A 16,506-nucleotide genomic window follows, 5' to 3' on the forward strand; every position below is an offset into this window, starting at 1 on the left:
TTCCAGAGGTTGCCCCTCAGGCTGCAAGATCCGGGCAGTCGCAGAGGGTGGGCTTACTGGTAGTTGGGAGCTCCAACGTCAGGCGCGTAATGGGGCCCCTTAGGGATATGGCAGCAAGGGAGGGGAAGAAAACCAAAGTGCACTCCGTGTGCATACCGGGGGGAGTCATTCCAGATGTGGAAAGGGTCCTTCCGGATGCCATGAAGGGTACAGGGTGCACCCATCTGCAGGTGGTCGCTCATGTCGGCACCAATGATGTGTGTCGCTATGGATCGGAGGAAATCCTCTCTGGCTTCCGGCGGCTATCTGATTTGGTGAAGACTGCCAGTCTCGCTAGCGGGATGAAAGCAGAGCTCACCATCTGCAGCATCGTCGACAGGACTGACTGCGGACCTTTGGTACAGAGCCGAGTGGAGGGTCTGAATCAGAGGTTGAGACGGTTCTGCGACCATGTGGGCTGCAGATTCCTCGACTTGCGCCATAGGGTGGTGGGGTTTCGGGTTCCACTGGATAGGTCAGGAGTCCACTACACGCAACAAGCGGCTACACGGGTAGCAGGGGTTGTGTGGCGTGGGCTGGGCGGTTTTTTAGGTTAGATGGCCTCGGGCAAGTGCAGAAAGGGCAACAGCCTCAACGGGTGCGGGGCAAAGTCAGGACATGCGGGGACCAAGCAGCAATCGGTATTGTAATTGTAAACTGTCGAAGCTGCGTTGGTAAAGTACCGGAACTTCAAGCGCTGATAGAAAGCACCGAAGCTGAAATCGTTATAGGTACAGAAAGCTGGCTGAAGCCAGAGATAAATTCTGCCGAAATTTTTACAAAGGCACAGACGGTGTTCAGAAAGGATAGATTGCATGCAACCGGTGGCGGAGTGTTCGTCGCTGTTAGTAGTAGTTTATCCTGTAGTGAAGTAGAAGTGGATAGTTCCTGTGAATTATTATGGGTGGAGGTTACACTCAACAACCGAGCAAGGTTAATAATTGGCTCCTTTTACCGACCCCCCGACTCAGCAGCATTAGTGGCAGAACAACTGAGAGAAAATTTGGAATACATTTCACATAAATTTTCTCAGCATGTTATGGTCTTAGGTGGAGATTTCAATTTACCAGATATAGACTGGGACACTCAGATGTTTAGGACGGGTGGTAGGGACAGAGCATCGAGTGACATTATACTGAGTGCACTATCCGAAAATTACCTCGAGCAATTAAACAGAGAACCGACTCGTGGAGATAACATCTTGGACCTACTGATAACAAACAGACCCGAACTTTTCGACTCTGTAAGTGCAGAACAGGGAATCAGTGATCATAAGGCCGTTGCAGCATCCCTGAATATGGAAGTTAATAGGAATATAAAAAAAGGGAGGAAGGTTTATCTGTTTAGCAAGAGTAATAGAAGGCAGATTTCAGACTACCTAACAGATCAAAACGAAAATTTCTGTTCCGACACTGACAATGTTGAGTGTTTATGGAAAAAGTTCAAGGCAATCGTTAAATGCGTTTTAGACAGGTACGTGCCGAGCAAAACTGTGAGGGACGGGAAAAACCCACCGTGGTACAACAACAAAGTTAGGAAACTACTGCGAAAGCAAAGAGAGCTTCACTCCAAGTTTAAACGCAGCCAAAACCTCTCAGACAAACAGAAGCTAAACGATGTCAAAGTTAGCGTAAGGAGGGCTATGCGTGAAGCGTTCAGTGAATTCGAAAGTAAAATACTAGGTACCGACTTGACAGAAAATCCTAGGAAGTTCTGGTCTTACGTTAAATCAGTAAGTGGCTCGAAACATCATGTCCAGACACTCTGGGATGATGATGGCATTGAAACAGAGGATGACAAGCGTAAAGCTGAAATACTAAACACCTTTTTCCAAAGCTGTTTCACAGAGGAAGACCGCACTGCAGTTCCTTCTCTAAATCCTCGCAGCAACGAAAAAATGGCTGACATTGAAATAAGTGTCCAAGGAATAGAAAAGCAACTGGAATCACTCAACAGAGGAAAGTCCACTGGACCTGACGGGATACCAATTCGATTCTACACAGAGTACGCGAAAGAACTTGCCCCCCTTCTAACAGCCGTGTACCGCAAGTCTCTAGAGGAACAGAAGGTTCCAAATGATTGGAAAAGAGCACAGGTAGTCCCAGTCTTCAAGAAGGGTCGTCGAGCAGATGCGCAAAACTATAGACCTATCTCTCTGACGTCGATCTGTTGTAGAATTTTAGAACATGTCTTTTGCTCGAGTATCATGTCGTTTTTGGAAACTCAGAATCTACTATGTAGGAATCAACATGGATTCCGGAAACAGCGATCGTGTGAAACCCAACTCGCATTATTTGTTCATGAAACCCAGAAAATATTAGATACAGGCTCCCAGGTAGATGCCATTTTCCTTGACTTCCGGAAGGCGTTCGATACAGTTCCGCACTGTCGTCTGATAAACAAAGTAAGAGCCTACGGAATATCAGACCAGCTGTGTGGCTGGATTGAAGAGTTTTTAGCAAACAGAACACAGCATGTTGTTCTCAATGGAGAGACATCTACAGACGTTAAAGTAACCTCTGGCGTGCCACAGGGGAGTGTTATGGGACCATTGCTTTTCACAATATATATAAATGACCTAGTAGATAGTGTCGGAAGTTCCATGCGGCTTTTCGCGGATGATGCTGTAGTATACAGAGAAGTTGCAGCATTAGAAAATTGTAGCGAAATGCAGGAAGATCTGCAGCGGATAGGCACTTGGTGCAGGGAGTGGCAACTGACCCTTAACATAGACAAATGTAATGTATTGCGAATACATAGAAAGAAGGATCCTTTATTGTATGATTATATGATAGCGGAACAAACACTGGTAGCAGTTACTTCTGTAAAATATCTGGGAGTATGCGTGCGGAACGATTTGAAGTGGAATGATCATATAAAATTAATTGTTGGTAAGGCGGGTACCAGGTTGAGATTCATTGGGAGAGTCCTTAGAAAATGTAGTCCATCAACAAAGGAGGTGGCTTACAAAACACTCGTTCGACCTATACTTGAGTATTGCTCATCAGTGTGGGATCCGTACCAGATCGGGTTGACGGAGGAGATAGAGAAGATCCAAAGAAGAGTGGCGCGTTTCGTCACAGGGTTATTTGGTAACCGTGATAGCGTTACGGAGATGTTTAACAAACTCAAGTGGCAGACTCTGCAAGAGAGGCGCTCTGCATCGCGGTGTAGCTTGCTCGCCAGGTTTCGAGAGGGTGCGTTTCTGGATGAGGTATCGAATATATTGCTTCCCCCTACTTATACCTCCCGAGGAGATCACGAATGTAAAATTAGAGAGATTAGAGCGCGCACAGAGGCTTTCAGACAGTCGTTCTTCCCGCGAACCATACGCGACTGGAACAGGAAAGGGAGATAATGACAGTGGCACGTAAAGTGCCCTCCGCCACACACCGTTGGGTGGCTTGCGGAGTATAAATGTAGATGTAGATGTAGATGAAGTATTTTTTTAGTATTATGCATATAGCTATTTAAATTAAGGGATTCTGCTTTTTTGCAGGTGATCTTAAAATATCTGCTGAGAAATACAGAGATTTACAAGACTTGAAAAGATTTTGCCGCAGTGAAGTGCAAGTGAGTTTTGATCGTCTTTTGCATTAATCCACCATCGAAAAAGCACAAGCCCTTTAATAGAATATTATTAAATGATTATATGAGATAATTTGTTGTAACATGAATTTGAAATCTTGTAGTTAACCTGTAATATGTTATGGACTTGTCATATTTTTCCTCTGTACAACCTGCCTTCAAAATAAAAATGCATCATATTATTGTAAATCCTATTCAGATGTGTATAATTTCAGTAGTACTCTTTCTCTGAAAGATATATCAAGGTCTAAAACAAAAATGAAGAATATAACTTGAAAAACTAAAATTTTAAGAGTCTTGAAAGTTTAAATTTCGTCTCCTGAAAAAAATAAAAATTGTGACTTATCAGGATTTTCCCCTGCACTCTTCATATGAAAGTGACTTTAACCTACAGTATCTAGACTGGAACCTCTATGGATTCATTGCCTTTGGCACAGACAGACAATTTTTTTGAAGTAGTTCTGAACATTTTTTCCGAAAAATGTGTTGAGCAGCTAGTTCAACAACCTATGTGCACTGGAAATATTTCACACCTTGCAGCTACAAACAAATCTGTCTTAATGACAGTGTCAGTAAAGAGACAGGGATTATTGGAAATGGTTGCTTAAGTTAATAAACCAACAAGAAGAAGGCCAGGGCAGTATTTATGCTGGAAACAACAGATAAGCAGTTGTTAATATCCTACTTACACAAGAATGGACATAAGAGGAATTATGGGCATACTTTAAATCGATTATAAATTACATAAATTTTTATTTGTGGGACATCCACAACTGTTCTGCAACATGATCATGGGAAACAAATCCCCAGAGTTGTAAAATGCTTTTATTGATCAAAGGTTTACAAGACAGAAGTTGGTATACACTATCACGATTACAGGGTCTTGGCCCCATTGTCAGGTGTATCTGCAATCTAAAGTAAAACAATAGTTGTAACTTACTCACTTAAACAATTTAAAAAATTAAACTTTAGAAAGTAAAAAATCAGATGAAATTATTAAAAAAAGAGCCTATTTAGCAGTCATAAGACATCATGCCCATACCCAAACAATTAGTAGGCAAACATCTACTGTAGGTGGACTGTCGTAACAGCATCCCAAATTGTGGCTGCAAAGAACCCCAACTTACAAGTGCAGCCTGGGAAAAAGCCTCTTGTCCCAAAATTGCCACAGGGAACGCGTGCAGTCTACAAAACCGAAGTCACCGTAGAGCATTAGGTGGAAGTCACATTCTAGACCAAAGCTGAACTAAATAACAATCCTGCACTGCAGAAAGGAAATGAACTATAATCCTGATATGGCAAACCACAAGAAAAAGGCAGTAGCATTCGAGGCCAACACTTACCAAATGCTGATACAACACGCCTGTGTGATCCATGTGGCTACAGCAAGAGGACTGAGCAGTAACGTTGCGGGCTGTATGTGTCATAAACATCGTGAAGCAGGTGCATAACACAGCATGAAGAGGAGCTAAGGCACATGTATGTACGAAAGCCGAAAAAGGATTACAGAAGAAAGTAATGGCAGTCCAGTATGAGAGATGTTAGTCTTAACAGGCATATAGGAAAAAGCAGCATGGCTAATAACATAAGAAGTGCAACACAGCAAAAGATCCATGACACGGAATGTAAATATAATAGCATTAGCCAAAGGTCGAAATGCATAAAAAAATGCCAAAATCTGCATCCAGTAACAGAAAAGCCCAAACATAACAAATGACGGGTTGTGAACCCATGAAATTAAATGGTAAAACATTTAAAAAATTAAAAAAAGTTTTACACAATTCAAAAAATTTAAAAACATGTAGTAGTTCAGGTATTCATTGCATAGAGTGTCTGAAATGTGATTACAACTATGTTGGAGAAACTGGCAGACATTGTCAGACTAGGTTTAAGAGGCACTGTAACATTAAAACGCCCAAATCGGCAATGTCTGTGCACTTAGCATTAAATAATCATAAACTAGGGGAGATTAAGGAGGATCTTTCCATATTTCACTTTTATCCCGAAGGCTTGACTTTACACATGTTGGAAGAGATCAAGGTTTTCAAATGTAGATTGAACAATTCAGATACTGCTTTTAACGAGCAAGTGAAGCTCAAACATAAAAATCTCTTGAATAACTTTGTACAACACTTTCCACTTTCAATAGTAGAATTTGAATGTGGCTTACTATCTTCTTTGCTCCTATTTCTTAACCTTGCCACAGCCCCTTCATCTGCATCCTGTATACTTTTTTATTGTAATAACATCAGACGGTTAATTACTATAAGACAATTTAGTTCTTAATTTTTTAAATTGTTTACATTTTTTCATCTTTTGAATATTTTACTTTTTTATTTCATGGGTTTACAACCTGTCATTTGTTATGTTTGGGCTTTTCTGCTACTGGACGCACACAATTTGGGATGCTATTATCGCAGTCCACCTACAGCAGATGTTTGCCTACTAGTTGTTCGGGCATGGACATGATGTCCTACTCTGCTAGGTAGACTATTTGTTAATCATTTCATCTGATTTTTTTAGTTTCTAAATTTTAACTTTTTAAATTTCCTATTTGTTTTAAGAAGTAGGTTACAACTGTTGTTTTATTTTAGATTTAAAATTCACTTGATGATGGGACTAAGACCCCAAAAGCATGATGGTTTATAGTGACTTACGTCTTGCAAAACTTTGGTCAATAAAAGCATTTTACAACTTTAGTGGATTTCTTTTCCATGAACATGACCATAGATTGTGCTCTGGAGAAGTATGTGCCAAGTACATGGATTAAGGGCAGAATAAAAAACCACAGTAGTTTAATAACAAAATTCAGAAAACGCTCAGAAAGCAGAGATTGTTGCAATCTTGAATAAAAAAAGAATGTGCAAATGTTGAAAGACAAAAGTTAGTAAAAATTCATATGCTTGTAAAATGAGTGTGTGTGACTGTACAACATACATTTCATACCTTTGTGAATGATCTTGTCAAGAATCTGAGAGAATTCTGGTCCTATATAAAATCACTATGCGAACTGAAGGCTTCTATCCACTCACTTGTCGACCAGTCTAGAATGGCAACAGTAGACAGCAAAAGGAAAGCTGATGTTTTAAATTTCTTGTTTAAAAAATTATTCATGCAGGTGATTATACACACATACCAGTGCCTGACCATCACACAAACTCCCATATGCAGGACTTAGGCATCCCTGCCACTATGAAGCACACAGATTAATCTACGGTATTGGCTCGTACTTGGGGTGCATTTATTGCGAATCTCTGACCTAGGTGAAAGCTGCAAGAGACTGGAAAAAACTGCAGATGACTTTTGTATATAAGAAGGGCAAAGAACAGAACCGCAAAATTACAGACCAATATCCTTAACATTTATATGCTGCAGATACCTTGAACATATTCTGAGTCTGAATATAATGAATTTCTTGAGGCAGAAAAACTTCTGTTCACAAATCAGTGCAGATTTAGAAAGCAATGCTTGTATGAAGGCCAGTTCATCATTTTCTCACACAATATGCAGCAAACCACGGGGGAAGGCTAACAGGCAGCTTCTGTATTCCCAGATTTCCGGAAACCATTTGATATGATGCTGCACTGCAGACTTAACTAAGATCTGAGCATACGGAACAGGTTCTTAGATACGTGATTGGCTCATAGACTTCTTAAGTAATAGAACCCACTATGCTGTCCTCGATGACTAGTGTTCATCAGAGACAAGGGTATACTCAGGAGAGCATCAGGTAAGTGTGATAGGATCACCCTTGTTCTCTAATACATAAATTACAACAGAAGTATATTCTTAGTTTATGAATATAACATGATAGGAAAATGGAAGGAATAAACAACAGCAAAAGGTAGTAGAAAAGGAAAACTGGAATAAGATCTATAGCATTCAATACCGTGTTACAGAACTCACAGTGCACATAATTTGTCTCTGGTCAATTATATTTAAATAGCGCAGCTTTTGTGGTGTTCATTCTCACATAACCCTAAAACATTTGTCCATTATAAATGTCTTTCTGCATCTACATAGATACTCCACAAGCCACTGTACAGTATATGGCAGAGGGTGTTTTGTACCAACATTAGTGATTTTCTCTACTATTCCATTTGCTTATAAAGTGAGGGAAAAATTACAGTCAGCATGTCTCAGTATGTACTCCAATCTCTTTTACCTCATTCTCACAGCCCCTGTGTGACATACACACATAGCAGAATTACCGCACAGTCCTCCTCAAATATCGGTCTTCTAATTTTATCCAACACGTTTTTGTGAGAACAAACAACACTGCCTTTTTTCCCATTGATTTTCACTTGAATTCCCTGAGCACCACTATTACTCTTCTGTGTGAACTATGTACACTTATTGTGACAGACACTGATGTTGTGGAACAACACTCTACAAGTGGTTGCATTCCCAGAAACCTGATTTGGTAATGCATTTTTAAATGGAGAATTTAATAGTTTGGTTTTATGTCTGTTGTACTCCGCTTCAACACAATTCTGATCCAGGAGAAATAATATGGATAGTTTTGATTTGTTTACTGGCATTACGTATGACCATAACTTCCTTGGGGTTTCTGATAAATCTTCACCATTATATTACTATGGAAATTGTTGTTCTAATGGATATATGAGTCCCATTAAGTTTTACCATCAGTGTTTCTTACATTCTCTTTTGTAGTACGAGCATAATGATTTCTGTTTTCACAACATACTACAACTGGTACTATTAAAGCAAGATGTAGCTCAGCACCTAGTGTAAGTATTTATGTAACACGAAGTTTATGATGTGTCTGAGCTTGAACCATATCTTTCCCGCTTCTTAAATTTTTAACTAAACGTTTCCAATTTATCTTTGAAGATGATTTTGGTGGTTGTCTAGCAATTGTACTACACACAGAACTCTTCAAGATTTCTCAAACTTTCTGTTTTTACTGACCATCATCACTAGAGCAACATCATGGTCATAATTTCAATCTCTTTTATGACACCCTTGTAAATGTCATGCCTGCTTGTAGCCGGGAGGTCTAAAATATCTCTCTGTCACATGTGGGCTACTGGACTTTCTGTTTAAGGCAGTTGTCTAACAATGCAGTCACACAAGTATTTCACAAGACTGTATGTAGGTGTAGCTTTACCAGCAGCTGCCTGTTCAGTATTATGTCACAAGACTATGCATGTACAAGGGTGGACAAAAACATGGAAACACCAAAAATACATCATATTACCAGGCCTAATATGGTGTAACAAAACTGTTGGCATTAACAAAGGTTTCCAGTCATCTCAGAATGGATAAGTACAGGTCCTGTGTTGTTTTCAAATGAATTTTATACCATTATTCCTAAAAACTAGTGGCAAGTTCAGGTAACAATGAAGGAGGTGGATAACAATCATGCACCCTTCTCTCCAAAGTAGAGCACAAAGGCTCAAGAACATTGAGATATGGAGACTGTGGTGACCAGGTGATACGCATCCTCATGCTGACAAAATCAATCCTGGGCAATGAGAGCTGTGTGAGCATGGGCTCTGTCTTCGAACACATCATCACCATTTGGGAACAAATGCTGTACCCTATGGTGACGCTGATCCCTGGAGTTCCCAGTTTATGGAGCTACCTTCATGTTGTTTTTGTGCTAACAGGGTGCATGAGTAAGACATTCAGTTTTTTAATGACTTTTACAGCTGTCATTCTCTTAGTTTTCATCACAATCCACTTCAATGACCATCTCTCATGATCGCTCAACACACACTTTTGTCCATGCTGTGACTTAGCAGGTGATGTTTTTCCACTTTCCCAGTATGTGGTACAAACCTTTGATACAGTGCCTCTTGAAACATCAAAAACTTTGGCTACCTTTGTAATGGAGGCATCTACCATACGAGCACCAACCATTTGCCCATGTTTGAAGTCACTTAGCTCTGACATAATGCACTCACAACTACACAGAATACTGTTCTGATGATGACTGATGCCTGCAACATATTGACAACATTGTACAGGTGCCATTCATGCTGAAATACAACATCGCAACCTGCAGGCTTGGCTAGCATCTGTATTTATGTTCAAGCAAGCATTCCTCAACATGTTTCCATATTTTTGTCCAACTGCTGTATATCTTTCACAGTCGCTATACGGAAAATTAAAAACTCCCTCTACTCTTCCTGTATGATTGCAGCATTACTGTGCTATCAAATTTAGCCCATCTTGGGACAACTCTTATGACCAATTTGTCAGTACCTGGTGGCTGTCAGCAATAGCCAACCATTAAGATCATATGGTGATGATGAATATGGGTCCACACAACTTTTTACTCTTGTCAAAATGAGGCAGCTTTGCTACACCTAATGACATTCTTCCTCTCAGGGAGTCTACATGAGGTGATACATATTTAAAAAATAAAGCATCCAATGGAAAACAAACCTCTATAGAAACAATTTACTAAAAAAGATGTCAAAGATGAGTGGACAATACAAGATATCTGTGGCTCCTTCAAGACCTTGTGAAGCAACAGCCCAGGTGGAGTATTTTATCATCATTTTATCATCATAGGTCCAGAACAAGAATGTTTATTGATTATCTGAGTGATCCAGGTATTTTTCTGGATGATATCAATGAGGCAATTGTAGCGCATACAACCAATTACAGAAATCTTCAGTTGTTTGTTCTGTTTTCAACAATGAAACACACTCATCTGGAGACATTGGTTAGAGATGAGTACATGATACGGAAGTTATGGCAAGTGTGACAAAGGAAACTGACTTTTGGAAATATATTTTTTGTAGATATAACTGTGAAACAGGCCTCTAGAACATAAATATTGATGAAATATGCATACAATCTGAAAAGGATCATATGAATTGTTGTATATCAATCTATGAAATGATAAAATTGTACTGTGGCCCAAAGTCAAGGAAGGAAACTGCAAGTGTTTTATCTCTTGGACACTGAGGCTATTACTGGCAGAGCACAAGTTCGGTAGGACAATGACTGGGCAGGAAATTCATCACAATCAGCTTCAAATGAGTTGTTTCTGCATTCACTGGAAATGATTTAAATAAATTGTGTAAAACCTGTATCAGGATGGCAAGATAAGGATTTGAACCATGTTTCTCCTGCGTGTGAGTCTAGCATATCCACTACAGCAACATTCTGTTCAGTGGCACGAATTTAGAACACAAAGATGGCACCCATAAATATGTGCCAAACTAATGATAGTGATGGGAGTACACAAAAGCCTCCAAGGCAGTCATAGAGGTGACACAAAAGAAAGGAGAGGTGACTGTGTCACAGCTTTAGTCAATATGTCAACAAAAATGGCTTTGAAAAGGAAATGAAATGAAAACAATGAAATACAATTTCAGTTGAACACTAGGAAAGAATATGTTAATAATGAAGAAGCCACATATTGGGATAATTTCTGTAAGAGGTGGCATTCCTGATGGGAGACAGATGGCTGTGACTGTATTTAGAAAGTGTTCTGAGCCATTAGCATATTCAGAGGCTGCAGGTAATCAGTTACAACACTTTTTGGGTATAAGACAATCAAAAGTACGTAACAGAAGAAAAACCTCAATTTTATGAAAAAATAACAACAAATCCACTACATACCCATACTTATAAAAAAAAAAAAAAAAAAAAGTACATCTATCGGTTTTTACAGCTTTACGACAGAACCAGATTCACACACTTTTCTTTCATTTATTGGGTGCTTATTTATTTCCAGAAGCACCTTGGTCTCTAGTTTATCATAGGACATAAGAATTGAACATTCATTATTTGCATATTCTGAGCTTTTTAATAACACTGCTTTACTAGACAACCATGGATTCATTTTTTATGTAACAAAGATTTTTCACCAATTTTCACATTATTGTAGGCAAGAGAGCAAAAGAAAATATTGTAATCCTTAAAGGAAAACATAAATGCATAACAGTACATACCTTTTGTGACCTCGCTTTGCTGAAAACATTCCAAAACCTCAATGTTTCATCTCCAGCACCAGTAACAATTGCTTCACCATCTGGAGACATTGCTAAATATAATACTCTATATGAATGTCCTGTTAGTTTTGCAACTTGTGTAAGGCTTGGGTATTTCCAGACTAGTATCTGATTCTGGGAATAGCCATGGGTACTAACCTGAAAAAAGAAGAAAATATAAATTATTAGAAACTTTGAGTAACTGACAGGGACAGACAAAAGAGAAGCTAAACTTGCTAGCTTTTGGAATAAATCCTTTCCCGAACTAGAGTGCGCACATGCACAGCCCCATCCCTCCCCCCACACACCATCTGTGTCCTTTACATTCTACCAGAACTTTCCTACTATGAATATATACATTTCTATTATTTAATACATCAGAGTTTAGCACAGCATTACAAGCAGGTTTCCACATCCTCATAATGTCTGCTTTAGTAAAAGACATATGAAACATTATTTCAACAATGATTTAACGTGGATGCGTCTAGATCCTAATGACTAAAACTAGTGATATCTTTTATGATTGTGTGAGAAGCTGATTATATCTTTCATGTGTAATCATCAACTATTAGAGTTGGTTAAGGACATGCTACATCATAATAACTTTTATCACTTCCTATCTCTGGATGCTACCCCTCACTTCAAAATGACCTTCAAATCTTCAGATTCCACCAATCCCTACCCCTCATTAACATAACATTAGAGAAACAAATGCAAAGACATCTCTGAACCATTTCTGCTTCCTTTCCAAGAAACTATTACTAAGAAACTAGAACTACCTACACCCTATCACCCAAACTGAAACCCTTTCCCTCCAACATCTGAAAGAGCATTTCAGACACTCTAAAATTTTTCCAATTTTCTGATACCCTACTCCTGCCTTATAGTACTACAATATCTATCTTACTGCCCATGAACCCTCTCATTAAGCTCGCCCAGTTCATATCTCTGTTCAACCGTGATTCTCATCCATTCCCACTTAACCACCCCATTGCTAGGTTCCAGGAATTCTATACCTTCAACTTGGTCTCCCTCTCCTTAGGCTCTTCTCAGTAACCAAAACCTCTCAACAGAGGAAAAAACATCCATCCACAACCTTAAGGCAGACTCAAATCCTTAGGCCCAGCACGGAATTTCCCTCTCCCTCTTCACACCACCACACATCCACCTTACACCCACTTCCCAAAATCCATAAACTTAAGCATCCTGGATGCCCCATTGTAGCTGATTACTGTGCTTTAATGGAAAGAATCTTGGCTCTTGTTAACCAAGATTTTCAACTCATTGCCCACAGCCAAGTTTCTTAACAGTTTTTAACTCAACAGTTGAGCTCCACCCAGAGTAGAAATTTCTTATTGGTCTGCCCCATGACTAATTCTGTAACAGCTTTCTGAAATATCATAACTGTCACCAAATAATGTTCCAGAACTGTGTTATTGTGGGCAGCATTTGCACAGTGGCACAGGACTGCACAAACAGGAAACGGCAATATTCTATGAGGGATACGAAGAGTGTTTTGAAGCAAAAATGTGTATTTGGAATTGTTTTTGAGGCACAATACTTCTCTCATAGATTATCTTTTTCGATAGCAAGATGTGAATTATATACTGATCACCTACCCTACTTGCTCTATGTCTGTTCTCAGGACAGGATCTGTTTTTCCCTTGCATGGTTGCAAGGACATAGGAAGTAAACAGCAGCTCCCACTGACACTACATGAGTTTGTGGTATAATGGTTAACAATGCATAACATCTGGCATTACAATGTTAGAGGATCTTCAGGGTACTGTCTGGACATGGTGTAGAGCTGTGGCGTGGGTGGGCGCATCTGGTGCCCAGTGATGCTCTGTAGGGCACAAAAGGCAACCAGCGAGGCTAGCAGCATCAGTAGTCTGAGGAGCCAGCGGCAGTGTCTTCTGGTGAGGGCAGTGTTGCTCCAGCTGATGGCAAATTTGGCAGACCTGGGATGCAGTGAGGTCAACGGCATCAATGGCCAGCTGGGAGGAAGGCATATGATCAGCTGGCTGTCCTGGATGTGACAATGCCGTCGGACGGCACTGGTTTAGAGCCAATGAACCAGGTTGACATTGGGAGGCATCTGAGACTGATAGGAGCAAGAGGTCTCCTGAGGATGTGGCGATACCGGAAGATGAGGCTCTGACTGTAGAGCTGCAAGCAGTCACCGTAAATGGTCAGAGTGGGAGAACCCTGTATGCTGGTGGCCTTGTCACGGCCTATAAAAGCATGCAGACTGATATGAGCATAATCACAAGGCCGTTATGGATCATGTGCGTACAGATGTGTCTACCCACGTGATTGTATATGAGTAAAGCAGTTTCGCAACTACAGCATTGCTATAGGTGGTGTACAAGCAGTGTAGCAGAATACTGGCACCTCTACAAGAAACGCCTGCAGTCCAGCCACTAGAAAACCAGCAAGGCAATGGCCGGCTACAATAGTTTTGATGGAATGAAACTATGTCACTGAATTCTCAATTGATTGTTTTCTGTGATGTAAGCATAAGTGTAGCCAGCAACTATTTCACTTTACAAGTGAGCTTTAAAAATGCAATAAATGATCACTAACATGGAATTTGCCAATACGGTGTATGTTTACAGCTTCTGTGATGCAGCGCTCTTAAAGGAAGATAGGTATTAACATTCATTTGAGAACTAGGTCATTAGAGATGGAGCACAAGCTCTGATTGGTGAAGGAAACCAGGTGTGTCATTTTCAAATAAATCAAGTCAGCATCCGCCATAAGTGGGAAATCGTAGAAAATCTAAACCTGCATTGGAAGATAGGATTTCAATTGCCACCCTCCCAAATGTGAGTCCAGTGTGTAACCACTGCACGATCTCTCTCAGTTGCAGTGCTCCTGTTGTTGAAGAATAGTGTCAGCTCTGTCTGGCATGTCAAAATCCCGACTTTTTTTTCAGAGTTATTGATACACTGAGTAGTAACACTCAGAATACTCACTGTCCATGTTTTATCTGAATGAGGAGTGTGACAAAATGAGCAGGTGTTGTTAATATTGTTCTGTGTACTCTTACAAGTAAAATGCAATGTGTGTCTGCATGTATACTAAATATTACCAGCAGAAAGTTTGTATTAAATTAACTTACATTTTCATGTTGGAGGACAGCTAAACATTTTGAATTTTGTTACTGATTAAGTTCCAATTATCATGTCCTTGTGTTAATATAGTTTACTGATGAAGCTGCACTTACAATGCTGGCCATTAAAATTGCAGTTCCAGAAAGAACAGAAAATACAAGATCAGTGAAAGAAGTACATAATTACATTTGTATGTGATTTTGGGATGTGCAGGGTGTGGGCTTTTATACATAAAGCTGCTACCTTTGACAGCAACAACGGCTCTAATCTGACTTGGCATAGTAGCTTGAGAGTGGTGGCATGCCAGTCTATTAGTAACTCATGACCAGATGTTTTCAACATGTGAGTGATCTTGAGAACTTGCTGGTCAGGGCAATAAGAGTGGTGCTAGTAGCACCACTATGAGGATGCAAATCAGGTTTGCTTTAAATACACCCGTTAACAGTCATGAGCATTAGTCACGATTGTTTCCGTAGTTCCTTGGTGAATTTCTTTTCTTTTTGTTTACCATGTCTATTCAATTGGTGGATCTATTGTTGCCTCAAGCCCTGCCATTCTGGAGTCAGTCAATTCTGAACCTGCTACAGAGCATCTCTCTGCTCACTCAGTTTCTACGGTCTTTCCCACTATGCTTAAGTGACTGTGATTAGGACCTGTGTTTGGACGCAACATCCAGGATTTTTGTGTGGGGCACGCTCGATCACCTTTCGTCACACTGTTTGCCGCATTGTCATGCCAAGTTGCACTCTGTTCTTGTTCACAGAGTTCTCCAATGGTACAGACACAGCTTTTGCTCATGACTTCATCGGACACTGATCTTCTCATCAGCAGCCCTGTCATGGCTGGCCCTCCTGCCCTCACCAGCCCTGTTGGTACCGACAGCTGTTCTCTCGCCTGCCCTTTCACGACCGACTCTCACCACTGGCCTTCAACTTCCAGCACTCATCCATGCCACAGCCTCTGCAAACATTCCGGCGGCTGGATCCCCATAGCTGCCACTACAGCTGTCCAAATGGTTGCTTCTGCAGTCACTTTGGCCCTGTTGCAGCTGGCTTTCTAGATGCTGTTCCTAGCAGGCACCACCCCCACCACTACATCTACAGCCGGCCTTGCCATCTCCACTAGTGCTGTCAATCCTGTCGTGTGTTCTACCAGGCTTTGGGTTGTGACTTCCTGGACACTCCACTGCCACCAATCCTGCCTATGTCTGGCCTTCCTCGCCACCTACGGCAGCCTGATACAGTTCCCTACACAGAGACAACATGCTTCTTTCATCAGGACCATGTTTTGTGTCTGACTGATTGTCCTGTTGTTTCATTCTAGTCTGCTCTGGTGGCTGCTTGGTGCCTCCTTCCTTTGCTGCACTTCTCTATGAGATGGCTGCACCATCTCTTATATGTGGGGAGGAATCTAGTACTCGTACATGCAGGGCTGGGCCCTAACTTATTTGGGCACCACATTCACGGATGTGCTTCTCTGGCCAGGTGCAGCCCCTGCTTTATCTCGGAATATAGTTTATCAACAGAAGATGCACTGGGCTGTTTGCCATCAAGCCTCCTGCAGCCACCACAATCTCTTGGGGTGCAATCCGTTCCAATATGTGGCGCACAGGTTGCAGTAATTAGCACTGCAGTTGCAAGCAAATATTTGTGTCCATGTGACGGCATGCCTTGCTGCTCAGTCCCTTGACAACCAGTTCTGCTCTGGGCACCAGACCGACCATCAGCCATCTTGAGTTTACATTTCGGACTGCAATACCTGCCACTGCACCCATCAGACAGCACCATCTC

The 16,506-nt window shown here is 40.8% G+C and overlaps 1 protein-coding gene across 3 annotated transcripts in view; it reads right to left on the reverse strand.

Moving 5' to 3' along the window:
• LOC126184834 (fizzy-related protein homolog) overlaps positions 1-16,506 on the reverse strand; it is a 111,795-nt gene that overhangs the window by 33,102 nt on the left and 62,187 nt on the right. For all 3 annotated transcript variants that reach the window (XM_049927425.1, XM_049927423.1, XM_049927424.1), the window contains exon 10: positions 11,562-11,759. In XM_049927425.1, the coding sequence (XP_049783382.1) occupies positions 11,562-11,759 (198 nt within the window). The remainder of the gene's footprint in view (positions 1-11,561; positions 11,760-16,506) is intronic.

This window comes from Schistocerca cancellata, chromosome 4 (genome assembly GCF_023864275.1).
Source record: "Schistocerca cancellata isolate TAMUIC-IGC-003103 chromosome 4, iqSchCanc2.1, whole genome shotgun sequence".
Lineage (NCBI taxonomy): Eukaryota > Metazoa > Arthropoda > Insecta > Orthoptera > Acrididae > Schistocerca > Schistocerca cancellata.